Consider the following 27,500-nt stretch of genomic DNA (forward strand, 5'->3'; position numbering starts at 1 on the left):
AAAATAAAGTATGTTTATACAACACTATAGTTTTATAAATTAACTATACACTTTAATAAAGTTCTAGTTTTGTAAAAAACAACAAATAAATTGAATTAAAAACAGATAATTTTGTAGGGATAACTTGAATAAGATACACATATAAATAGGGTTCGAATGAACTTAAAAAACTTTTAATGCAATTTTTGTACAGAATGAAACCTCACTTTAGCATTAAAAACATCTCTTAAAGTTGATAACAACTAGTAAAATAACATTTTCAACAGATCAAAACATTTTGTATCTGCAATTTATACCTAGCTAATATATTTATTAATACTATTAAATGCAATCTAATTTGACGAGTCCATTGTTAAATCACTTATTGAACAAACAACCTTGAGATGTTAGTTTTTCAGTTTCTTCAGAAATTAGTGTATTTCAAACTTTATATGCTTTTGTTGATAACTGTAATTACAAGTTATCTATTGAATTACTTTCTAAAACATAAGGTAATACAACTCGAATTAAGAAAGCCAACTATACCCTACTTAAACCATATACACACGGTACGGTCAAAGCTAGTTTAATAAAACAAAATTTTATCGTTATATCATTTTGTTAAGTCTCTAAAATCATAATTAAAATTAACGTGACTAACCACTTTAATAATCAATCCATAAACAGCAATCAAAGTGAAACAAAATAGTTTTATAGATACCTAACAACTTTTTAGACTGCTTTTTTAGTATAACAAAAATGTTACTTAAGTTTGTCTTACAACACAACGAAAAAAGAAATTGAATTAACTTTTAACATTAAACAGCTATATGTTTTTTAGTTAAATTTGTCATTGAAATAAATTTTTATGTTCTAAGGTAGTTTATATATAGACTTCTACAACTTTTTTTAATAACTTTCATGACAATATTAGTTTATTAATAAATTCAATTTGATAGAAATAGTCATATTGAAAAATGCATAGTTAATGTTAATACATGAATACCTAAATTGAAGACAAGCTTTTGGCTTAAATCAGCTGAGCTTATTAAATTAATATAAGAAAAACTTTAGTATGCTGAGCTTTTTTGTTTGTTAAAAAAGTTAAAAGGTTTTTAAATTTAAGTTTAAGGCTTATATATTCATTGCTTTACAAAATAATAAAAAAACTATTTTTACTTAAAACAAGCACAAAAACTTTTAGTTTCAAAAAATTTCAATTTAAGATATTTTTTTAAGTTTTATTGAGAAAAATCATTTTTAAGTAACAGCTTACAAATGTTCAGATAAGATACAAAAATAAGTCTGATTTCTTAAATGGAAAACGCTTTATAATAAACTTTAAAACTGGAAAAATTCTGATCAACCAAAAAAAAATTAGGTAAAAAGTATAAATTATAAAAAAATTGTTTAACTACAGTCGAATATTTTAAGTAACTTTTTAATTAAAGTTTTTCATTATAGTATTTATCAACTCAAGAAACAATAAATACAATGTCATTAAACATAATTTTACGAGTTATTATGCTAAGTTATGCTAGATGAACTTTACATCAACCGTTTTAAAAAAAGTCATCATTATATACACTTTTTTAAAAAGAGCTTTGACTGTTTACAAGTTTTCCGAGCTAATAAAAATAACAGTTTAAATTTAAAAAAAAAACAGAAATATTGTTTTAAAAGCGCTTTGAATTTCAAAGTAAACACATAAATTTGAAATCATTTATACATTTAGACCAATAACAAAGAATTATAAAGTTATACAACAAGCTTTACATATAAGAAAAGGCTTATTAAATCAAAACAATGAAGTATGTTGCTTAAACCAAGTTTACACCAACGCTTTTTATTGGTTTTACAACCAGTTAAAACTATAAGTTTAATAAATATTAGTTATGATTTAAATTCTTATTCCAGTTTTTCAAACTCCCACTCTTTGTTATCCAGAGGACAAACATTCCTCTTTTCTAGCCACCTATAAAAATTATTACAAAATCATTATAGTTTAAATATATTAATAGATGAATAAACTGAACATGTTTTCAATGTAACATTGCAAAGAAGTATCTCTATTAATAGTAACTAAAAAACATAAAATATAAATCTTTTGTATAAGCATATATAATGACATAGAAAAGTTTTAGTTTTGCTTTAAAATATACATGAGAAGTCAAACGAAATAAATAACATGTTAATGAATTTTACTAACCTAATTCAATTCTAATGTATAAATGAAAAAACGAAAGAACTAAAATAATAATAATACTCACTTTCTTATTCTGTTCATTTGATAAGCCATTTGACAGAAAAGTAAAATTGTAATGAATTTTACTTGCATGTACAAAGGATACAGTAAATATTAAAAATATTAATCTTAATAAACTAACCTGCTTATACAATGTAGATGGTAGGCGTGACCACATTCTCCCCAAGCAACAGGGCATTCCTCTATTTCATCGTTATCCTTTTAAATACAACTCAACTTGTTAAGAGAACTTATGTAACTTATTAGTTAGCTTTTTAAAACACTCTTATAAACAATAGTAGGTTATCTTAACTCTTTAAACTCCCTTCCACCAAGTTCCTAACAAAACATAAAAACTATCATAGAGTTACTCAAAGTTTTTAAGTGAAAATATTTTCTTTTAACTGTTTTACATAAACATATCATAATATAATAAATATTATATAAAGTTGCTATTTTATATGTTATACTAGTGTTAAATAAAACACTTTTAAGTTGCATTTTAATGATTTACTATAAATAACGCATTAAAAGCAACTATAGAAGTATAACAGTCAAAACAAAAACACATTACCTCTTTAGCGAGGCATTGTATACACAAGTCCATAATATTGTTCCTGCAGATGTGGCAAATGTCGGTGTTCAGGTTGTACTTCCACGAACCACTGCCGACCACGACTTTAGGACGAACCTGGGTGATTCGGGCACTACGTACGAAGTTTCAGTTGCCTTCTCTGCTTCCTCTGCTTTTGAGCCGTCTTCCGACTTTTGAAGTTCTGCTGAGGTCTTCTCTGCTCTTGAGTTTCCTCTAGCATCTTCTAGAGGTTCTTCTAAGGTCTTTGGTACCTCTGTTGGTAACTCTTCATACTTGTTAAGCTCTTGATTTTTTGCTGACTCTGAAATATTTAGACTATCAGTTGCCGCTACGATTTGTTGGATATTTTCTGAGGATTTGTTGGTTTCAGTACTATGTAAGATTGGTTGAGAATTCAGATCCATAGCAATCTTTGTGATGGTTTTTTGTTATAGCTTGTCAATATCTCTAAAGAATGATAATGTAAGGTTTATAGTTTTTAGTTTGCTCAAAGTATCGAGTACACATAAAGTCAACCTTATTATTCTAAAAGCAATCTTTATTTTCAGAAATAAAGTTTTGTAACAACAAAAAACTCGCTAAATTTTTCAATAATAATTAGTTTGATGTATTTAGAAACAGTTTATTAAAAAATTCTTAAAACAGTATTCAAAATGTAGTATACTGTAGTTATTTTTTAAGTTTAGCCTTGTGTATTTCTAACAAACTTACAAGAAAAACTAACACTCTATAAAAAAAACTCAACTTAGTTAATTTCAAAAATCTTTAATTTAAACAAAAATAATTTTAAGTTTTTTTTTTTAAACATTGTTACTTTTGTGCTGTTCTTAATAATTAAAACTTATAAACGAAAATAACTAAAAGTATTTTACTAAGGCGATTAATAAAATGCTATATGAAAACTTTTTTCTAAGAGTTTTAACCCTTGACTAAGGTAAAGAAATTATTTGAAACTTTAAAAGATTATATAAGTCAAATAAACATTTAAAGATCCAAGTATTTTTTAGCTCAAAAAATAATTTAATAATAAGACTATTTAGTTTGTTTTGATCAATATTTAAACTACTATAAAAATTAGAACTAGCTTTACAAGTAATCTGCATAACGATATTCTAATTGCTAAGATTTATTATTTGGAATCCTTAAAATAATTTGATTCCTTTCTAAGCTACAAGTAAAGCTTGCATAAAATTTTTATTTGTGTAGCGTTTAGCTGTAATTTAAAAAGAATTACTAACTAACATTATAATCTAATCTGAAGTATTACTATAAAAGTAATTACATGCTTTTGTTAAAGATAATTTTTAATTAGTAAATTAGCGTGTATTATGTAGACATTACTTTTTTTTTACTACATTACTATGTTTTAGATTACACAAAACCTAACTTTTAAACTAGCATTACTATAGTTTTGTTAAATAGAAGTTTAATTTAAGTTAATACCTTAAATTATTTTTCAACTAAATTTAACCAATAATTAATTTTCTAAATTTTACTTATTTGCAACTTTTGTAAGTTTTTGAATTGTGTTGTCTAATTAAAATAAAACACTAGCACATTTGCATTTTGGGCAGTTCTACCCAGTATCGAACCAAACTTATTTCTGAACTAACTAATGAGAACATTAAATAATAAGTTTTTGTAATAATATTAACCTAGTTGAATCACGGTAAGATATACAACCTGAAATTAAAAATATGTTTCCATTTAATTACTATACTAAAAGTCTACTTACTGCTTTCATTAAGTATAGTTAAGTATAAAATGCAGGCTTACTAGCCATAAGCTACAACTAAATATAGTAAGTTGGAATAGTACAAAAATAACTACTGTTAGAAAATAATTTTTAATCTATATCATTATTGTCTATTTATTGTAATCACCATAAAAACTCGTTCATAATTTTTTTCTTAAGTGTGTTTTAAATAATTTACATACACTTTTAATAGTTAGCAAATTTATGCTCTTTTACTTATGTTTAGTTAGAAAATTTATTATTTGTAATCATATACTGATATATTTTTATCAAATACATTTAACTTAGTAAACAAAACCCATTAATTAACAGAATTTCGATTAGAACTGAAATATTGGGATACGGGATTTTTATTAAGCTCAAAAGTATAAACATGTTTGTATGAACATAAAATTTATTAGGCATAAAATAAACTTGGTTATACAGAACACAATGAACAAAAAAATTACAAAAATAGAGCAGAGAGTTGAATTAACAAAATGCAAGAAATTAAAGACACGACTTTAAAAAACACTTATAACACAAAAATACAGTATAAATAAAAACAAAGACATAATTAAACACCAATAATAAAACACAAAAACAATTTCACAATTGAACGTAGGTAGCGCTTCAAATAGAACTTATGTACAAATCTATCAAAAAGTTACTGCATTTAGAACTTGGTTGTTTATTAGACGGAATGTGTCATTAGACCGACCTGTAATCTCAGAAACGACATTTTAAACACAACTATTTGCATATAGACACAATGGTAAAGACAGGAATACAACTGGACGTAAGAAATTAAAATGACAGGTATAAAAAGTTTAATCAGTAATCTCTGTATTTTTTAATAAAAAAGACGTTTTACTACAGCGTATTATCTGTTATTTTTTAACATACAAAAAAATTGCTTCAGAAAAAAATATACCAGTTTAAACAAAAACATTTAAATGTACTAATTGTTAATATGTACTACTTTTTATTTAGTACTTAAATTATGTGCATAAACAATACAAATAAAAAAAGGAATAACTGAACATTTCAAAGTAGTAGAAAATACATTTTACAATTACGTATTAAACAAATTTTTAATGACAAACTACATATACAAAAGATTTTTATAAATGCAGTTAACAGTACAAATGGTGTTTTAAACTAACAAAAAGACGGTTTTTTCGATATTAGTAATCGGTACTATTCAAAAAAAAATGTATAAAAGATATAATAAAAATGGAACACTTCTATTTTACAGAGATGAAGTAATTTTGTTAAGAAAATTTTTTTTAAACGAATTCGCATTATTAGTTTGAACAGAAATATACTTACTTTAAATTATTTTGTATGAAATCAAACGTATAAGAACATAAAAGAAGATTCTTTAACTTAAATTGATTTACTAACAAAAAGCATCTGAATTAAAACTTAAAGCATTTGAAAATTCAAGTTTTCAGCTTTTCAATAAACGAGTCATAAGGCTTTTTGTAAAAGGAAAACATGTTAAACATCAAAACGTGCAAAAAAATTAATGAACAAAGATATAGAATTATAGCACTTAGTGAAATGATAGATAATTTTCTTAAGATATTTTTTCTTTAATTTAACTTTCAGCAATTGATTGTGTTTAAGGTGATAGGCGCTTTAAAACTTACTAAACAGTTTAAGGCTTCAAATTTAATTGTATTATTAATATTTTCATAAGCCTAATGTATCACTGTACTTCAAGATTTGTGTAGTAACGAGATCAAAGCGTTTTTATAACCTCAAAAATTACGAATAAGTGAGTAAAAAATATCTTACTAAATATAACTAAGAAATTTAGAGCTATAAGTAAGCAAGTGGCCCATACATATATACCTAAATTAATTAAAAGAGCAAAAAATAATTCAGTAACTTTAAAACAAACTAGAAAGTTTTAATAAATTAAACAGTAACAAAGCTCAATTCCTGTGTTGTCAGTTTAAAATTAATTAAACTTTCTGTAACCTAAACCTTTAAAAAATTATTACAATGTGGAAATTTATTAAAAAAATATTGAAAGTTTTATTTTTTGGGATCTACTTCGGGGTCGATCAGATTTCCGTTGCCAAACACGTTTTTAGGGTCCAAGTATTTCTTAACAGCCCCGACAGCTCCTACGCCAGCTTCAGTTTGAGCCCTGGTAGAAAGAAAGTGTTGTTGAAAACATTATTTACAATTAACTTAAACCAATAGAGAACGTTTAGATAAATGTATATAAACTATGGTTTTAAATAACTAGAGTGGAACTTGTTAAGGATATTTTTATAGCTTCGGTAATGTACAACTTATTTAAAATTTACTTATTTAATAATTATTTTTTATTGTATTAGTTTTAATCATAACACCTTTGGTGGTATATATTACATTACACATTTCATATAAAACAGTTTTATACGATAGACCACTTAAAAGTTTAACTTTGATCAAATGTTGAAATTCATGATACACTGCAAATTAAATAATTACTATTGTCAAGCCCACATATAAATATAATAACTATTAATATTACAAATAATCTACCTCGGCACAAACTGTTTCCTCAGTTTTCCAATACCGTGATGGTGACTTATCGAGCCACCACACTGAAGTATCTCATCCCTCGCCCCGTCCTCAACTGCCATGTAACTTTCCAGGGGGTCGGGTAATCCCCTGTACTGAAAAATAAGTTGATTATAAAGCAGGGACTACTATAAGCTAAAAATAATATACAGTTATGTTAGTAACTGTAATCCCTTTTACTTGAAGTATTTATGAGTTTTTAAGTTAGGATGGTTATGTATTGATCTGAAAGAAAAATTAAATGTAAAATTAACTATTTTAGATACTATTCTCATTTAAAACTTATTTTAATGTAATTTTCAATAACGTACGGTAACCTATAAACATAAACATGTTAATAACATTTGTTAGTTGTAAAGCAAATGTAATTTTTATCTAACAAATTGTATTTTACAGTTAAAAAATAAACATCATAGTTGCCACAATTATGTAGTAAGAGTATATTTATTAAGTTATATATTACTTAGGTACTGATTTTAAATACTGTAGTATTATAAATAAAAAAAAAAAATTAAAAATGTATAAAAAAACATAAATAACTAAGAAATATAAGTTAAAACTAACACATTATTTAAGCAGTAAATTATTTATGTTAGCATATATTGAACTACAACTCTTTAAAGAGTTTGATGATTTATTCTGTATACTTTTTGGGTATCACTTAAATTTGCTTGAAGTCTTTATTTTATTTCATTTTTATCATACTTTCAAAATTAACAAATATATTTCTTATCATTAAAGCTTAGACTTATGATGTTTTAAAAACTAATACACTTATTTTTAAACTTTAAGCTATTCTGTAAAAAGTTTAATATAAAGTCTTTTTTCAGTTCTTACACATAAATATAACTATCTGTACATTTAGTTATCCAAAATAAGGATATACAATTTATTTTTCACAGTAATTAAAATTCAACTAGTTATGTAGTTTTCGAATATTATAAATAGTTATATCAACTATTATTAAATAACACAAAACCAATATTTAGACAAAAACGTTAAAATACTTAAAAATTAAAACAACTTGTTACAAATGATCGAAGCGATAAATCACTTCTTTATAAATTTACTAAAGCAAACAATTACTATTTGACTAATGAGTTTACATTTTCTTGTGCAAACAATTTCTAAAAAAAACGTTAATTTATTTAACAATGGAATTCACAGTATCAGTTCGGTTTAAAATAAAATTAAATTGTCAGAAAATGGATAATAAATCTATTAACTTTCTAGCCACTTTTTAGTTGAAATTAATCAAAAACTATCTATAAACAGTTGTAATGGTATTTGTAAATAATTACTAAGTATTTTAACTTATATTAAACTAAAATTTTATCATCAGATTTGTTTGTACAACAAATAACTTTGTTGCATTGTCATAGTAAGATATAAACAAACACAATTTATGTTAACTTTAGTTTTGTTTACCAATATAGTAAGCTTATAAACAACTGATGTGATAAAAACAAATTTACTTTAACTTGAACAAAAACTAGAAAGAAAATAACTTATGTTTTGATTTAAATAATAACAAACTTCAATGCAAGGTAGAAAAAGCATGACATATCACTTTAACTTAATTTTAGTCTTTAGATAAGTAAAAGTAAATATACTTAAACTAATTAACTTTGATTGTAAATTATAATTAATTTTTCAAATTGCTCAATTGAAACATAAACAAACTTGGAAAGCAGATAGAGATAAACTCAGTGTTTAATATTTATCTAACATATAGAATTATAAAAAACAAACTTTAAAAGCAAGGTAGAAATAAACACAAGCTCCGGCATCATAGGTTTGTGTGACTCTGCATGTGCTCAATATTGGGTATTTTACCTGGTGAGTAATAATACAATATAACTAAGAGTGATTATTTTGAAGTTATTTAACAAGGAATTATTATAAAACTTTTTAAGAGATTTACGTTTGAAGAACAAAACTATTTAATGTTTATTTACTTAAATTTGGTAAAAAAATGCTTAAATATATTTTAGTATCACAGTAATTTTAAAACATATTTAGGTAAACTTATAAACTCAATAAAGGAATAACTTACTAGATCTTTTTTTAAATATAAACTTAAGTTACTAAAAAAAAAATTACACCAATTATACTTTAATTACTTACAATGGACAAAAACTTTAATACGTTCTATCAAATAAGGAAAATATTGTTAATAACTGCAACTGTTTAACAATAAACTTATAAAATACAATTACTGTTTATTGTATACCGTAAATCTTAAAGTTATTTTAGTGCACACGTGAAATGAAAGAATTACAAGATATAATAAGCCAACTGTTAAAGTAGAACTTAATAGAAATTTAATAGCACAAGCACTAGTTTCCTGTTATTCATAAAAAAAGCGTGGGTTGTAAATTGTCACTTGTATACAGCAGAAATTAGAAGGATGTGCCAGTAATTAGTTTTAACTTAGTTTATTTCAAAAAAAAAAACTTTATTATCATTTATGTAGTTTTTTTCAATCATTTTTTTTATGTTAATAAATAAGAAATTAAAAAAGACTCAACTCAACTATAATTTAAAAATGTAAAAACATTCATATAGGTTTAAAACATTTTTTCTTTATCACACATAACTAACTTACCTATAAAAGGGTTTTGCCCAACGTTTAAATATTTTATTCAAGTCTAATATTATGCTTTTACTTTCTAAACATTATACAATGATCGCTTTTTAAGTGATAAAATTTAGAATAGATAGATTCAGTAAACTAAATAAACTTTATTGTGTATACAATATTTCTATACTTTACTGAGCTTAAGGAAAACAAAGTGGCAAGTTAACAAAACAATATGTAAAAAATAGAATACAAAATAGAATACCATATATTTTACCAAGATAACATATTTTTAATATGTTTTAAAATGACGCAAATGCAACATACCCCTTGGTTCTGGCACTCGTGCGTGATCCTCTCTTTGACGTTTTTACACAATGATTTGATCCTGTCCCATGGAGCTGATGTCTCGAACGATTCGGATACCACCTCGTAATCAAATCCTATGTCTCTGTTTTATATTGTCAAGTAAGTTCTATATTCAGATTTTAAATTGTAAGTGAATCATGTGTCTCTGTTTGGTTTATTCAATATAAAAGGTAAGAGTAAAAACTAATATATTAAACTATTCGCTAAGGCACTACTTCACTACTGTATGTCTCTGTTTATTTTACATATTACTTTAAACAAATTGAATAACTATTATATGTTAAACAAACTTTAATAAAGCAGCTACAAATGTCAGCATGTACCTTAACAAAAACTTATAAAATAAATAAATAAAAAAATTCACCCTAAATAAGCGTTGAAAAATGTAAGTATGTGCCCTACCTTTATAAAACACACAAACAAAAATAAATAAACAATATTATTTATTTTTGTTACATTCACCTCAAATAGGCAATTACAAATGTGAGCATGTAGCCTCTCTGCCCGTTTTCTTCACCTGCGGGCATACCCTGGTGTTTTCCTGCGATTTTGTAAACTTGCTTCTCCTGTTGTTCCACTGATTCCGCGTCTCCTGTTAAGAAGATAAACTTATAATTATCATTATTATTTTAAAATATCTAAGTTTATTTTCTTTTAATTTTATCTTATATAGTTGTTTCTCTTCCTGATCTACTTATTATTACTACTTGCATTGGTTGTTTTAATGATTAGTTGTTTGTAAGGCTTGTTATTATTAAGTTTATTTCATACTTGTTGTTTGTAAACACTTTCGGCTTTCTGCATTGGAAAATAAAAACATACTCTTTTCGAATATTAACAACAAATAATTCAAACAAATAATTCTATGAAAGAAATTAACCATTAAACAGTTATTGTAAACTGTATCTCATATTTAATGAATTCAATATTAAACTTATTCAAAGAAATATACAACTATGTTATAAAGTTTAATTGATTAAAACCTGTGTTATGGTCTCCTGTTCTTAAAAACATATAACTACAAATTTTTGAAAGTTAACTCGAAAAAATACATGAAAAATTTAAATAAAGACACCATTTAACGATGTCTAAACACTTTAAAATGTACATTTAAGCTCTTACTACAGGATAGCAAGAAAATTCCAAGAAAATTACTTTACGTAAAACCATGTACTAAACAAAACTTTAAACTTAACACATATCTATTTATAAATTAAATATAGAGATGAAAAGCAAGACAATAAATTTAGTTTATGTTGAACCAATGAACAGAAATCTAAGATGCTTCAAATTTAAAAAGTATTTAATTAACACAAATAAACTTAATAAAAGTGTTGTAACTTAAGTTGTGGTACTCAACTTTTTTAAATAGTATATCATATGTTATAGTTTTAAGAAAACAATTAAATAGTATATTATAAAATTAACTAATTACATTTTATATACGATGTAAAATGTAATAAAAAAACAATAGAGTTCATTCAGAAAACAAATTTAAATAAATACATTAACTATGACATAAGTGGCAAATATGTTTTATACGTTAGTTTCTTTATTTAATTAGAATAACATTACTTTTCTAAGTAAAACTTTATTTTACTTAATCAAATTGATTATGGAACTAAGAAAGGATATCAATTATCATAAATATTTGTAAAGTTAAAAGACGCTTATAGATAGAACTGAAAAATATGTTGACATTTACTTAAAAGCTTATCTTTAAAGCAAATGTACTGTTTTTCTAAATTTAAGCTGCTTGTTAAATCAATTTAGATTAAGTTACTTCATACGTACAAGCGAATATATTTTAATCAAACAACGTAAGTTGATAACCTTCCCAAGCAGTTTATACCGATGATAAAAAAAACCGTTTCATTTGCTTTTTGAGGCTTATTGAAATCAATACTGTTCACATTTTTTTATTTATTGTAAGTAAAAAAAGTTTAAATTTAAAGTTCATGACTAAAATAGCAAGCACAACCACAGACTGTTATAGAAAAACAAAGATTAATAATTAAAATAAAACAAAACTATATATAAACTAAAACATGATTTTTCTCAAGTTATTATTTCATTTTAACTTAAATTAAAATACTCAGACTTTATTTTTGAACAAAGTTGTTCATAATAAAAAATTTGTGAGTTAAAGTTGTATTTGAAGAATAAAAACAAATTAATCAATTCAAATTCGTTTTGATTCATTTGAAAGCAGTCTGTCTTATGGAGAAAACAAAAAAGTTTGCATTAGTTAATGCCATGAATCATTAAATTCCTGGTATTTGTGTTTAAACCAGTTTTTGCTGTAGTTTTAAATTTTCAAGGAAATAAATCACGAAAAACCACCCGTTCGAAACTAATTTGCAGTTTTTATTTATGTTCAAAACAGACTGTCTTAAAAAAACATTAAAATATATTAAATCACGAAATTTATGTTTTCTGGATACACTTCAGTAATTTTTTCTGTTACTTTTAAACTTAAGAAAAAGTTTACTTTTGAAATTTTTTGTTTGAATTTAATTTACTCTTATATAAAAAGTTTATCTAATAATACTAATATAATATTTTTTGAATACAAAAAGTCTGTATTGTGAGATTTACTGAACTATTCAATTACTAAACTCACTTGTGTTTCATGTGAATCTTTTCTTTTGCATAAAATAGTAGACATTGAAAACTTTTTATTTATTTATTAAACTATTAAAAAGTTATTCATTTAGAGTTTAATTCACGCTTATTATTTATCTTTTAAATGAAAACAGACTGTCTTGTGGAAAAAATTCCGTTTAAGTTCAATGATACAAAATTCCTGTTTTATTTAAAATCAGACTTTCCTTTTGTATTTACATCAAGTTATGGAAAACTCATCAAATATTAATAATGTTTGTCAGCAGCCTTGCTGGTTTTTGAATTAAAAATTAATTATTTATTCCAAACCTTTTAAAGCTGTCTGTTAGAGATTGTAAGTAGCTGATTGAATATATCGAATTGGGAAAAGTAAGGGAAATATCTCCCTTCCCTTTTTCCCAATTCAACACTTTTATGCAGGCAACAGTTTTAAGCTGTCTGTACTTATTTATAACTATTTTGTGCTTCACATAAATAAATAAAAATGTACGAGTGTTGTTTTATGACATATTTTGACTTTAGTAAATTGAATATTACTATACTTTTATTGCAAAATAAATTATTTTATATGGGTATTATTAAAAACAATAGAAGTAATTGTTCTTTGATATATATAAATTTATATACATAAATTTTTCTATAAAATTTTCAAGCTTTAAATAAGTTAATAAAATATTTTTTTTTAATTATAAAAACAATTGAACTTTAACACACATGTAGATTTCAAGATAGGCGAGAAATAAATACAGGTTTCTGTGAAACTACGGCTTTTCACAGCAATTACTCGACCGAAAGTAAGTCTTGTCAGCTATTATTTCTTTGAAAGTTAATAATGCGGAAAAAGTGTAGAATTACTGTTCCATTTCACATTTGAAAAAAACGTGTCGAAATCATGTCGTACAGAGATTTTTCATGTAAAAAAACTGAATGGTTTTCAAATTATTTAGAAAACTGCAGAAGTTAATTTTTTCAAATTTTTTTTTAAAAGGCAATTTTTTTTTTTTTTTAATTGAAAAGTAACTTTATATATTTTCAACTTGAATAAAAATCAACAGGAAAAATTCCTAAAATATATTTTAGATTGTTTGAAAATTAAATTAAACATACATATTTTTAGATTTTTTTTATTTCATGTTTTATATAAATTCAAACGAAAGTATAAAATATTAAGTTACAACAATTAAGCTCATAAAAGCCGAGTAAAAGAGCTAATAATATATAAAATTTATGAAACAATGATAGTATTCTAAAAAATTAAGTATAAATATTCAAATTGAAGAGTTTTATGTATTCATACATCTTATTATATTTTTTAATAAAACTTTGTGAAATTCAATCTAGTTTATAATTTTTATATAATCACAAAGTTAGAAACCGTATAAAATTATTAAGAAGTTTATTTGATAAAACAAAAAATAGTAGTTCAGCACAAAGTTTTAAATAGCAAGTTAAATAAAAAACTTAAACAACATAAAAAAAAAATTAGACAAAAATAAGCAAACTAAATAAAAGCAAGTTTTAAACAAGCAAGAAACAGCTAAGTTTCTGTATCATTAGTAATTTCCTGTTAAAGACACTGAATACTTTATGATAAGTACAGCTTTACAGCAGATTGTGTAATAATTTATGTGTGGTAGGAAAAACGCATGGAACTTAATTCTATTTATTTTCAAAAGCTTTTCAAAAATATAATTAGAATAGATTTAAATTAGAAAAACAACAAAGTATATTTTATTTTTTTAATTTAAGTTAAATGTGAAACTATTTTTGAGATGTTAAATAAAACATAAAACCTATTCATTTAATTGTATACACAGTTTAAGTATAAACAATTTTTACTTTTAAGTTAATCAAATATTAAGTAAAAGTTTACTTTTTTATGTTTTAAGCTACTAAACTAAAAAAAGCTTTACATTCTAAATATGCAAATTACTTTATGCATAATTAACATTTAGGTTGACTTTAAAAAAGCAACAATGCACTAAAATTCAATGAAAAGGGATGTTTAATTATAAACTTATAGTCTTATTATTTCTTACTTATGTGTTATGTTCATTTCAGTTTTCCTATCAAATGTAAAGCTTTATAGAATTACAATGATCAATTTTCAATAAATATATACACTAATAACAGTTACTGTTAATAGAATATTCTTATAAGAGAACCAATAGATAGATTATAATTACAATAGATGGTCATAATACTTTAATTTAAAAAAATTTGAAAAGTGATATCAAATTTAAAACTAAAACCTATAAAAAACATTTTATTAAAAAGCTAAATTTATATCAGATAAATACTTTTATTTTTTTAAACAAACTTTTATGAAAATCATTTAGCCATATCAACATTTATATACTAACCATATTTCTACAACAAATGTTTTTAATCAAATTAATTTACTTTTGAATTCAAATATTCTTTAAAAATTTAACAAACTCTAAGCTACATTATTGACAAAATCTTTGCATTTAAAGTTTAATACTATAAATGTATAAGCTAACGATGAACACCAAAGCAAGGATAACTACAGCTGATAGTAAAAACTGCATGTAAAAAAAGTGATGGTATACTTTTTAGCTATTACATAAATTTTTTGTTAATTAATAAATCAAAAAAGTAATTTCCAGCACAATTTAAAAAACTTCAACTTTGAGTTACGTTTTCAAAGCAAATATAATAAATAGCATTCAAAAGCAAATCAGTACATTTCTTAAAAATATCAGCTCATAGTACATAAGTAAGGTTTACACATGGATAATATTTACACAGCTTATGATTATATTTCTCTTAAATAGTGTCAATTATGCTAAATAACATTTTTTAATGTTTAGACAGTAGTGTGACTACACCTATAATACATTGTTAAAACTCCTTTAAACAAGGCAAGTAATTAACCTAATTTTAAACAAGCCTAAGTTACCAAAATTTAATCTGGATGTGTTAATACACATACCTTAGCCTATTTATATTTTTATTAATATTTTTATTTACAGCAACAAACCTTCAAAAAGCAGTGTGGCGACACACATATTAGCTGGGTCGTACCCCTTCAGTCTTGTCACGTAAAATTTCTTAACTCCGTCGATGAACGATGTGAATATGCTTTCTGCCTGTGAAATATATTTAATAAAAAGAAACTATGTAACACATTTTCACACATGAACCGCAATACTTGTTCCGAATTAAATTTAGATAATCTAATAGAAATACCCGATGTGTTGCAAAATAAATTAAATTAAGATCAAATTAAAAATCTATAAAATTATCGAAGTATTACTGTTAAAACTAAAGCTCAAGTAATAAGTATAAATACCTTGCCTTTAAATTATGGCTGAAACCCACTTAAATATTTAAAAAGACCTTTAAATGTAAATAAAATAAAACATATCCAACCTCGGGTTTCAGCGCTTGTCCGAACTTGAACTGCGCATTGTCCATCAACCTGATGCTGGCGGGCGCGCACCTCTGCTTCGCTATCTCCCTCAAGCAGTCCACTCCGTGCTCGAAATCGGGGAACACTATGGAGCCGTACCTGTAAATCATGTCATTTGTAACCACATCAGTATACTAACAACTGTAAGTATGATTATACGTTGTTACAGTTGTTTACTTACTTTTTGGTTTTAGGCAGATGTCTAATTCTCATTGTGACTTCACTGACAATTCCAAGAGTTCCTGAGAAGTTTTATATTTAATATGATAATTAAATATATATATAAATTTATTGGTTTTTCAGTATTATGATACATATCACCACTCTAAGGGCCATCCTAAATACATAATAAACACACATATTTTTTTTTTATCTTAAGCTAAATAATACTATTAAACAATCAAAAATTCAAGTTTAATAAACAGTAAAACAAAGTTGAACTTTTCTAGTAAAATAAATTTCAATTAAAAGTATTATTAACACACCTTCACTGCCCAGTATGAACTGATGCAGGTCTGGCCCGGCAGATACCCTGGGCGCCATGCATTTCTTTTCAAGTGTGCCCTTTGGTGTGACCATTTTAGCGTGCACTACAAGGTCCTCTATGTTTCCTGTTAAGCAATTGTTATCAAACGTTTGATTAGACTAGCATGATTTAAATAAATCTGTGTTAACTAAATATAAAAAGCAGTTCAAGCACTCATTTCACAAGTGTTAAAACTGTTTATAAAAAATCTTAAGTTATTTTAATAAGACATTTCTTTATAGTTAAAACACTAAACCATCAATAAAAAAAATTATTTCAATAAGTAAAATGGAAAGGCTAATAAACTTTTTTTTTAATTAAAACAAATACAAACCATAAATATTTTTCTTCATTCCACTAGCCCTGGTGGCCACCCAACCACCTAAAGAACTGAACTCCATGGAATCAGGCTCGTGACCGGTGCAAAGACCCAGTTTGTGAAGATCCCTTTCCAAGTCCTGACCCACGATACCCGCCTCTGTTTGTGAAAAGTTATAAGAATAAGTTTTGACTTCTTCCAGTTATTATTTTAAGTAAAATAAAAAAGTGTGTTTAAATTATTTAAATAATAAATGCAAGCAACACATACCAATATAATACTAAAAACATTAATACTTAAATTTAACAATCTCATATGTATAAAGAACAAACAGCAAACTTCAAAGAAGAAATACGCTCAATTTCAGACAACACAATAGGTATTTAAAAATAATACAACTATTATAATTATCTTTAGTTATACACAAACCAGCACAAGCGAGTAAATTTTTTTCATCGACCCACAATATCCTGCTCATCTGTGTCATGTCAACCATAACCACCATTCTCTTTTCATTTTCAGGACAAATAAGCGCCCATGTTACTGATGTTCCTGTGATAAAAGATGCTTATTGAATACAAAACAATTTCTTCAGTCTATATTATTCTTAAAAATATACTTATAATTTCAAAACAGTTACTGAGGTGTGATAAAATTGTACACACCTTTATAAACTATTCAGATTTCATATTTTCTAGTTTTGAGGGCATATATACCCATGTTGTTGATTATACTGTAAAGTAAGACTGCTTAAGTAATCATAATCTAAATATTGAAACTTATTTCTCGAGTTATGTACCCATACTTTTACTTTTGAGCTACAACAAATTATCTTTAACTGTGAAAGAAAAATAGTTAAAAAATAGTCAATGGAAACATTAAAAAAAAATCAAAGCCAAACTTATTTTAAACAAGAATTATTTTATTGAAAAACTATATAAAAAACTTATTATCAACAAATACAAACCTCCACCAATAGGGATGAGGCATACATCGTTGGTTGAAGCTGATTGGACGATTGAAACCACGTGATCGTGTTTGAGCGGGAAAACAACTGCATCAGGAAGCCTCTTGTTGACATCTCCCCTTCTCAGTATGAACAGCTCGTCGCATGTGTGACCGTGTGATCTGACTAGTCTAGTAGATAAGAATTTTGTACTTGGTTATATGTTATTTATACATAGTGTATTTACTAATAAGTATTTTTTTACAAAATTAGTTTTAAAATAAACGTTAATAAATTAATTACACCAAACTTATTATCATATTGGATTTAAATTATAAAAGAATTTTTTAAAACTTAAGCTCATTTCTATACCATTTTACTCACTTTACTAAAAAACAATAGCCAACTAGTGGTTTTTTTACTAGTGAAACAAAATAGTTTTTAACTTTAGTTTCATAATTTCTGCACTTATAGACAATGTACATATTTATAATACTTTCACACAATCACAACACAAACCTATCAACAGGATCAGTAGAGAACTCAATGCTGGCTTTGAACATGTCATCCTTGAAATTTTCGTTCACAATGGGTTCGGGCACCTTGCTTGTGTCTATCTTCTTCACCGAGAAAGAAGTCTGATCCAGCTCAATGCCAATGTTCTCTGTCATCCACTTTCTTAGGGAGGGCAGAGTCAACCCGCTCAATTTGTACCTTGAACCAGTGAATACTACCTGTAATATATATATATATTATGTTTTAAAGTATATAAGTAAGGCTGTTTTGAGAAGTTTTATCTACAAGTGCTTAAAAACAATTAAATATAAAAACTTTACTTTAGAACAAAGACAAATTATTGTTAATTTTAAAATTATTGTTCCAATGATCCAGTATACAATTAAAAATTAAATGACTAAATTGACAATCATTCTCATAGATGGTAAACTTGAAGCTTAAACATCCAACAACAAAACAAAAAAGAAGCATTAGTATATCCACTCATTATTTAACAGTAGTTTTTTTTTCAATTTATTTATTTTATACTCAATCGAACCTCATCATTCTCATTGATGGCAAACTTGGAATCATTGTATCCCCACCCGTTCCATTTCACAACCTCCTCCCTATTCCTTGGTATGGTTCTCTGTCCCGACTTGAGAGAGTGTTTCAGCGTGGGCGTCTCCTTACTGCAAACTGAACAGCCAAGCACTCCTGTAGTTTAATGTCATATGACAACTAAAATAATGTTACATGTATAGTGTTACTTAAGTAATAAATTGCATCATATAGTTGTACACATGCTAAAAATTAGTAAAACAGCTTTTTAAAACATTCAACAACTTTTGTGGTTATTTAACATAAATATAAATTTTTATTATTAAATATTATAAAACTAAACTTTACAAACATAGGTTATCACTTGTTTTATTAATTTTGAATTTTTTATCAAATAAAATCTCTTTCAAGCAGGCTCAAGGAAAATTTATTTCGTTAAATAAATCTTATTCTACTTCCTATATATTTATGAAAGGCATGGGAATCCGACATTTTTTTATACTAAAAATAACATTGTATCTTTAATGAAGCTTTTAGTACAAACTACAAGCCAGTTTTTATAGAATTAAAAATTCTTATTAACTTTTGAGATATTGTAATTTTAAATAATATAAAAAGTTTCCGATACAAACGTTTGGACCGCAAACTTTTTAGGATCAGTTTTCTCGGAAATTTAAAAAATCACTTAAAACCTATTTTCTCCTTCGTTTTTTGAGCTAGAGACCTCAAACATTCAAGAAATGTTCCTTTTATAGTATAAAAGACTTAAAATGTTGTAGTTTTAAAAATAAAAAAAAATAAAAATTTTAGATATAAAAAACAAAGAAATAGTTGTTTTTTTTAATAAAAATATTATTTTTCAAAATTGAAAAATTTTTGCATTCAATCTCTTTAAAATTTAATAATACACTTTCTATGAAAATTTGAAAAGATTGCTTAAAAATGAAAGGGGAGATAGATTTTTGGTGAAATGGTCTTTTTTTGCATTTTTAGTTTGTGCCTTCCATTAGGAAGCTATTGAGGTCACCTACTTTGATCGGTCATATCTTAAAAAATACTTTGAATTTGTTATATCTACTTAGGGGTTAAAAATGTCTGATAGCTCAGATAAAACTCTATTAAATAAGATCTACTTGTAAAAATCAAGGTGGACCCCCTATGCCCTAAATATTTATTAAAGACTTTTTGCGGTAATCAGTTACAAAATGTATAATCTAAAGCTAAAGCACATTAACATCAATCAATCTCATAAAATATATACCAAGAATACTGAAAATGTGCTTATAATTAAGTGGCTTTGCTAACAAATTTAGCTTTTGGTTGTTAAAGAAGAAAAAATCTGATAAGTATATTACATACTTATAATAAGTTTTAAAGCTTAAACGGATTTTTTTTTAATATATAACTATTTCATTAGGTAACTTATTATAGTGGCAATCATATAAATTTTAAACAAACTTTAAAAAAGATATTAACAAACAATACTTATAAAAAATTTTGAAAAGTTTTAGTACTAGTTTTACAAGTTCATTATAAAACAAAATAAATAATATTAATTTCATTGCAAATCTATCTTCTACAGTTTTCAAGTAATTGTTATTTTTCAAGTAAACTTAAAAATTAATAACCCTATAGAAGAATTTTTTAATTCTAAAAAAGAAAAAAATCTGAAAAAGAAAACAAAAAAAGCAATAACTTTTCAATTTCAATCATTAAGTTTTTTTTTTAGTGCAATAAACTTTTCTCTATTAGAATGCAAGGAATATAAACCAAAAACTTAAGATTAAATGATTAAAAAAATTGAAAAAGATACATTTTTGGAAGAATTTTCAAATCCTAGAGCAAATAGACAACAAAGTTTCTCCTCCATAAACTTGTGTCAGAAATCTTTTACACAAGTGACTATATCTCAAAAGTTAATTAAAAGTTTTTATTTACTCAAAAGTATCTCATAGATGAAATAGAATTTTCATAAAAAGTCACATTTTAAGGGCATAGGGAGCTACAACATATTTTAACAAAAACTTACATTGGTTTTTATATAATATAAAAAGTTTAACTAGTTTTTGAGATATAGACACTTTTGTAAAAAGTTTCAAAACAAATGAAGTATAAAGTTAATGTCAACCTAAAATATTTCAAACTACGCAAAAAAGTTTTTATTTTTGGACCACAAATTTTTCAGAGTTAATTTTCTTGCAAGTATAAAAAATTCACTAAAAATCTATCTCCTCCTTCAATTTTTTGAATTAGAGACTACAAATTAACGAGCATAAAGTTAATTTTAAAGGCAAATTTATAAATTTTTCAAAAAACATAAAACTTTAATGTCAATTATTTTCCTTATCTTAAAAGCTATCTAAAAATTTTTTTTATCTTAGAGAACGCACCTTTGTTTTTAATTTAAGAAATATAAAATTTGGTTTGGGGTTTGAATTATTTCATGGGGTCCCTCCAAAAATAAAGGTTTTTTTTTGTTTTTCTATTAAAATTGCTTTATAACCAAAAATTTTTTTTTTTTTAATTTTTTTTTTTCATTTCCCTTAGTTTGCATGTTATTTAAATTCTTAAATAGTTATTTTATAAATAATGTTAATATCTTTTACGATTTAGCCCCAAAACAAAATGATGTATATTACACTGTCATTTGCCATGGCCATTTCCTAGATAAAAAAATGATAAAAGGAAAAAAACAATTAATAAAAATGTAAATTACAACAAATTTAATTAAACTATAATAATTTAATTACATTTGTTGTAATTCACTTTCTTATTAATTGTTTTTTTTCCTTTTATCAATTTTTTATCTAAGAAATGATGTATATTACACTGTCATTTGCCTTGGCCATTTCCTAGATAAAAAATTGATAAAAGGAAAAAAACAATTAATAAGAATGTAAATTACAACAAATTTAATTAAACTATAATAATTTAATTACATTTGTTGTAATTCACTTTCTTATTAATTGTTTTTTTCCTTTTATCAATTTTTTATCTAGGAAATGGCCAAGGCAAATGACAGTGTAATATACATCATTTTGTTTTGGGGCCAAATTGTAAAAGATATTAACATTATTTATAAAATAACTATTTAAGAGTTTAAATAACATGAAAACTAAGGGAAATGAAAAAAAAAATTAAAAAAAAAATTATTTTTGGTTATAAATCAATTTTAATAGAAAAAACAAAAAAAAAACCTTTATTTTTGGAGGGACCCCATGAAATAATTCAAACCCCAAACCAAATTTTTTTTTTTTCTTAAATTAAAGAGAAAGGTGCGTTATCTAAGATAAAAAAAAAATTTTTTAGATAGCTTTTAAGATAAGGAAAATAATTGACATTAAAGTTTTATGTTTTTTGAAAAATTTATAAATTTGCCTATAAAACTAACTTTATGCTCGTCTACAAATTATTAGGAAACATATGTTTATATTTTAAAACATTTTAAGTGATGGATATTGAAAAATATTTAAAATCAAAATTTTAGATAAAAAAACATAAAAAAATAGGTGGGTTTTAATTAAAAAACACTTTATTTTTTTATTTTAAACCTCCTGCATGCTTTTAAAAATTAGTAATAGAGTTACTGCTAAAATTTGAAGAATATTGGTTAAAAAATTAATAAGGAGATAGATTTTTAGTGAGGTAGTCTTTTTTGTATTTTTGAATTTTTAGCTTGCGCCTTCCATTAGGAATCTATTGAGGTTACCTACTTTGATCGCTTATATCTTTTAAGTTACTTTAAGTTTTGTTAATCATTAAAAAACATCCTATAGCTCAGATTAAACTCTACTATTTCTTAAAAATAAGGTGGACTCCCCCTCCTATACTCTTTTGTAAAAAAAAATTGGACCACCCTTTGGCTTAATTTTTCTAATATAAACAATTTTTTAACTAGGTAAAATGAGATAAGCTTTTAAAAATTGTCAGTCAATGTAAAAAGTACAATGTTTTTTTTGAATTAATTGTTTGTACCACAGTAAATGTACAACTTGTAAAACAACAATAAATAATTATCTTAGAAAATAACTTACTTTTACTAGTATCCAGATGTTGGCTCAACACACTCACTCTGCTTCCGGATCCTTTGTTATTTTTATCACTCATGGTTCTTTTTTAATTAGTCTACAAAAACAACATAAATTATAACATAAACAAAGTAAAAATGTTATATAGTTAGCAATGTAACGGCTTAAATTAATAAATTATTTAAAGAATTAAAACAACAGTAATTTGCAACTTATATCAAATTAAAAACAAAATATTATTTTCTATAAAATATTATGATATAAAAAAAAGTTTAACTTCTAAAATATACGAAGTTATAACGCTTGCCACGTTTCAAGGCAAAAAAGCAAACCTGATTGACCAAAAAAGCTGGAGTTTTCCAAAAAAATACAAAAATAAAGTAGTTTCATTACTTAGAAACAAGATAAAAACAAAATGACTTAATGTCTAAAAATTGTTTAGAATTTTTTAGGAAAAAAACAATTCTTGAGATATAAAATCATCTGAAATTAAAAAAATTAAACTAGATTGAGTTTTAGTATAGAAAAGCTTCAAGCAAGCCTTAGTCAACCTACTTTTTTCAACGACATGAAATAACATTAAGTTAACCTGAGTTGGCCAATTTTTTTAACTTGAGTTAGCCTGAGTTGTTTTTTTTTTTTTTTTTCAATTTTAGTTAGTCTGAGTGTGCAAGCAATTGAATTGTGGATTTTAAATTGCAAGAGCCTTAATAAACAAACCTATAACTTTCAAATTGTAACAGACAAATTTCAAATAACATCGATGGTCAATGTATTTATGTATATAAAATATAACATTGACTCAATATAAGGTATATAAAATAAACTTTTAGTAAGTTTTTATTGATTATCAAAATTAAAATTGTTTTTTGAAATATACTAATTTATTTAAAACTTTTTTGATATACAAAGATAATAAAGAAATATTTATTGACAGTTTTATGTTAGTCTAAAAGTGCACCAAAACTTGTTTTACTTAACATGTTTTATCTAGATTTCAGACTTTTAGAAAACAATCCTTAAATAGTTCACAAAACTAAGAAGTTAAAATTTAAAAATTTAAAACAGTTCATATTATTAAAAATTACAGATTTTTTTTAAGTAAAAAGTTTTCTAAGCTTAATAATCAAAATAATGGTAACTTACAAAGAAGTTAGAAAAAGGTATATAAAGAAAGATCAAAATATTTTTTGATGAAATATTCACTTAGGTTTGCAATTTCAAAACTGAACATAATAGAATTGGTCTCTGACATCTTTATAATTTCTTTAAATGTTGTTATATAGTAAAAAGTTTTTAATAACTTAGACAATACGGAACAAAATGTGATCACCTTGTAAAAAAACAGAACTCCCACAGTGGCCTTCAAAATTATTAAAACTATATGCTAGGTTGCCACATCCGCCAGATTGTCGCAGATCAAGCTGAGAAATATTTCCTGACTTTTCACTAAAATTTTCCTGACTTTTTTAAATGAAACTCTAAATTTAAACTTATTCTAAAATACATAATAAAACACTAGAAACTATATAATGCTTTCAATCTTATTTATGTACAGGTTAAAACAACAGTTTTTTTTGCTGAATTCAATCGTTTAACTTCCATTACATCACTTAATCCATATGTGTATGATTCATGTATTTGCAATAAACAGGTATATCAGCAAAATACTTGTATTTTCTAAATTATAAACACATGGAAGTGTTCTTTCCACAGGTCATCAATACTAAAAAGTATACAATAAATAAATGTTTGTTAAAGTAGTTTAGTTGTTCAATAAGTTATCAGAAAATTTCTTCAGTTATATAAAGGATATTTTATTAATTTTTACCAGATGAAGGCATTGGAAATTAGGTAATTATGTAAACTTCTAGAAAAATTTTGCAAGTTTAGCCTGACTTAAAAAGATTTTTAATTATTTTCTACCATTTTGAGCGCTACAAAAAATAAGGAATTTGTCAATTTGAACTGACAAAATCTGACAATTTTTCAAATTTCATCCAATTTCCTGACTTTTTTTTCAAAAAACCCCATTTTTTACTGACTTTTCTTGGTTTTCCTGACCTTGTTGCAACCTACAAACATGTAACATGATTGCTTGAGCCTATAAATAATTATTGTTGTAAAAAAAAGTGCGAGATAAAATAAAAGTTTATGCAAACTATTTTCATTAAAATGTTTCACTTTCATTAAGGTTTTTTCTTGAGAATTAACTAATTAAGTTACAAATTACTTAAAAAAATTGTTGATAAACAAAAATCCAATAATAGGACTATCAGATCAATATTTGTTTTTAAAGCAGTTTTAATCAATTTCATTGCTTATTACATCAATGGCACTCATGTGCTAGCATTCCACACTTTTCTATACACTTCTATTTGAAGGAAAGTTAGTGTGCAATTCTGAGAAAGAACCTAAATATTGGTAAAATGCAAATATGAAAGTCAAACTTAATATTCTATCTAAAATACACAAAAACTTATAAGGGTGGCATGGCCACTGGTTTTTTATAAATTTCTGACAATCTTTTAAATGTGCAATTTTCCTTGTTTTCTTTTAATAAAAATTTTAAATCTAGGAAAAAATGTATTTCAAATAATAAAAAGGTATTGTACTGCTGATTCAAATTAAATTTTTATTTAATTAGGTTTTTAACAATTTTTGTTCAAAATTCCTTATTTTTTTGCCTCAATTTTAAAATTCAAGGTTTTTTCAGGTTTAATAACTTCAGAAAATGTTTAGCGTTGCAGAGGGGAGAGTGAGTTCTGATGTTTTTCTATCTTAAAAAATGGCCACCCTGTATTTTGAAAGTTTATGTAAGAAATATTCAAGAACTTTTTTAAAACCTATATAAGCTATCAAATCATGGTCATAGGGGGGTGGGGTAAAACATTTTCTTTAATAAAATTAACTTTGGCTTTTATATAAAAGCTTTATGTACAAACTACAAGCCAGTTTTTTATAGAATTCAAAAATATCATTTAACGTTTGGATATTTAATTTTTGTAAAAAGTTTCTGATAAAACATATGGACCACAAACTTTTCAGGGTCAATTTTCTCAGAAATTTTAAAAGTCACAAAAATTTTAACTTCTCCTTTATTTTTTAAGCAATCTTCTTCAAATTTTTAGAAAATGTTCCTTATATCAAAAGAAAAAAGGATTACTTATAAATTTCAAAAAAAATTTTAAATTAAAATTTTACGACAAAAATTTAATAAAAAAGTTTTTTTATTATACATTTTACTTGAAACTTTTTCAAGTCCAAAGTAAATTTCTTTTTTATTATTGTACAAAGATTAGACTGTGAAAGTTTGAAAAGACTAGTTGAAAAACGAAGGAGATTGATTTTAAATAAAATAGTCTTTTTTTTGCTGTTTTAGTTTTCCCTTCCCTAAGAGAACCTGCTATGCAACCCAACTTTGACCAAAAATATCTCAAAAAATCAATTGGAATTTTCAAAAACTATAAAAAGCATCTTAAAGCTTAGAAAAAAATCTATAAAATAAGATCAACTTGTAAAAAACATGGCTTACCCCACTTATGGCCTTAAGGGGAGGGGTCCAACATTTTTTTTACAAAAATTAACTTTGGCTTCTATATGAAAGCTTTAAGTATAAACTACAAGCCAGTTTTTATAGAATACGAAAATGTCATTTAACGTTTGAAATATTTAATTTTTTGTAAAAATTTTCCAATATAAATGTATGGACCGCAAATTTTTTTGGGTCAATTTTCTCAGAAATTTTAAAATTTACTAAAAATCTATCTCCTCCTTCATTTTTCAAGCAATTTTCTTCAAATTTTCAGGAAAGGTTCCTTTTAATAAGAGGAAAAAAGTTATTTAAGATTTTTATTAATTAAAAAAAATAAAAATTTTACCACAAAATTTAAAAAAAAAAGTGTTTTTTTTTTCAAAAAAAATATATTATTACAATTTTTTTTTTAATTCCAAAGTAACGTTTTTTTGTTATTGTATAAAGATTTGACTGTAAAAGTTTAAAGAAAATTGCTTGATAATGTAGAAGGGGATAGATTTTAAATTAAATAGTCTTTTTTTGATGTTTTAGTTTTTCCCTTCCCATAGGGAACCTATTATGCGGCCCAACTTTTACTGGTCATATCTCAAAAATAATTTGAATTCTTTAAAACAATAAAAAGTATCTTGAACCTTAGAAAAAACTCTATAAAATCAGATCAACTTGTAAAAAACATGGTTTACCTCCCCCCCCCCCCCCTATGGCCTTAAGTAATTCTGTAGCCATAAAAACTTTCTTATAGACTTAGTTTTGGTTTGGTATAGAAAATTATTTGAAGTGAAGTAATTACTAAATAGATAACCTTAAAACAAGGAACTAGTTTAGAAAGATCTTAAACGCTATTCATACAAATTTTCATAATTATACATTACAGTGTTCAGTGAATTTTTAAAAAATAAAGCATTTAAACAGAACTGCATTTTAGCTGTTCTTCCATAA

At 24.9% G+C, this 27,500-nt stretch overlaps 1 protein-coding gene across 1 annotated transcript; it reads right to left on the reverse strand.

Moving 5' to 3' along the window:
- Positions 1–6,125: 6,125 nt before the first annotated feature.
- Positions 6,126–23,102, reverse strand: LOC145835810 (alkyldihydroxyacetonephosphate synthase, peroxisomal-like). The gene is made up of 15 exons (XM_082943536.1): positions 23,030–23,102; positions 18,994–19,151; positions 18,459–18,673; positions 17,961–18,130; positions 17,423–17,545; positions 17,009–17,152; positions 16,634–16,759; positions 16,330–16,390; positions 16,109–16,247; positions 15,717–15,825; positions 10,550–10,679; positions 10,046–10,169; positions 8,890–8,973; positions 7,099–7,232; positions 6,126–6,715 (listed from the first exon to the last, which is right to left on the reverse strand). Exons 1-15 carry the CDS (start codon positions 23,100–23,102, stop codon positions 6,601–6,603), a joined length of 1,905 nt encoding a protein of 634 aa, XP_082799662.1. The 3' UTR covers positions 6,126–6,600.
- Between the last annotated feature and the right edge of the window lie 4,398 nt (positions 23,103–27,500).

This window comes from Thalia democratica, chromosome 1 (assembly GCF_965202585.1).
Source record: "Thalia democratica chromosome 1, ktThaDemo2.hap1.1, whole genome shotgun sequence".
Classification (NCBI taxonomy): Eukaryota; Metazoa; Chordata; class Thaliacea; order Salpida; family Salpidae; genus Thalia; species Thalia democratica.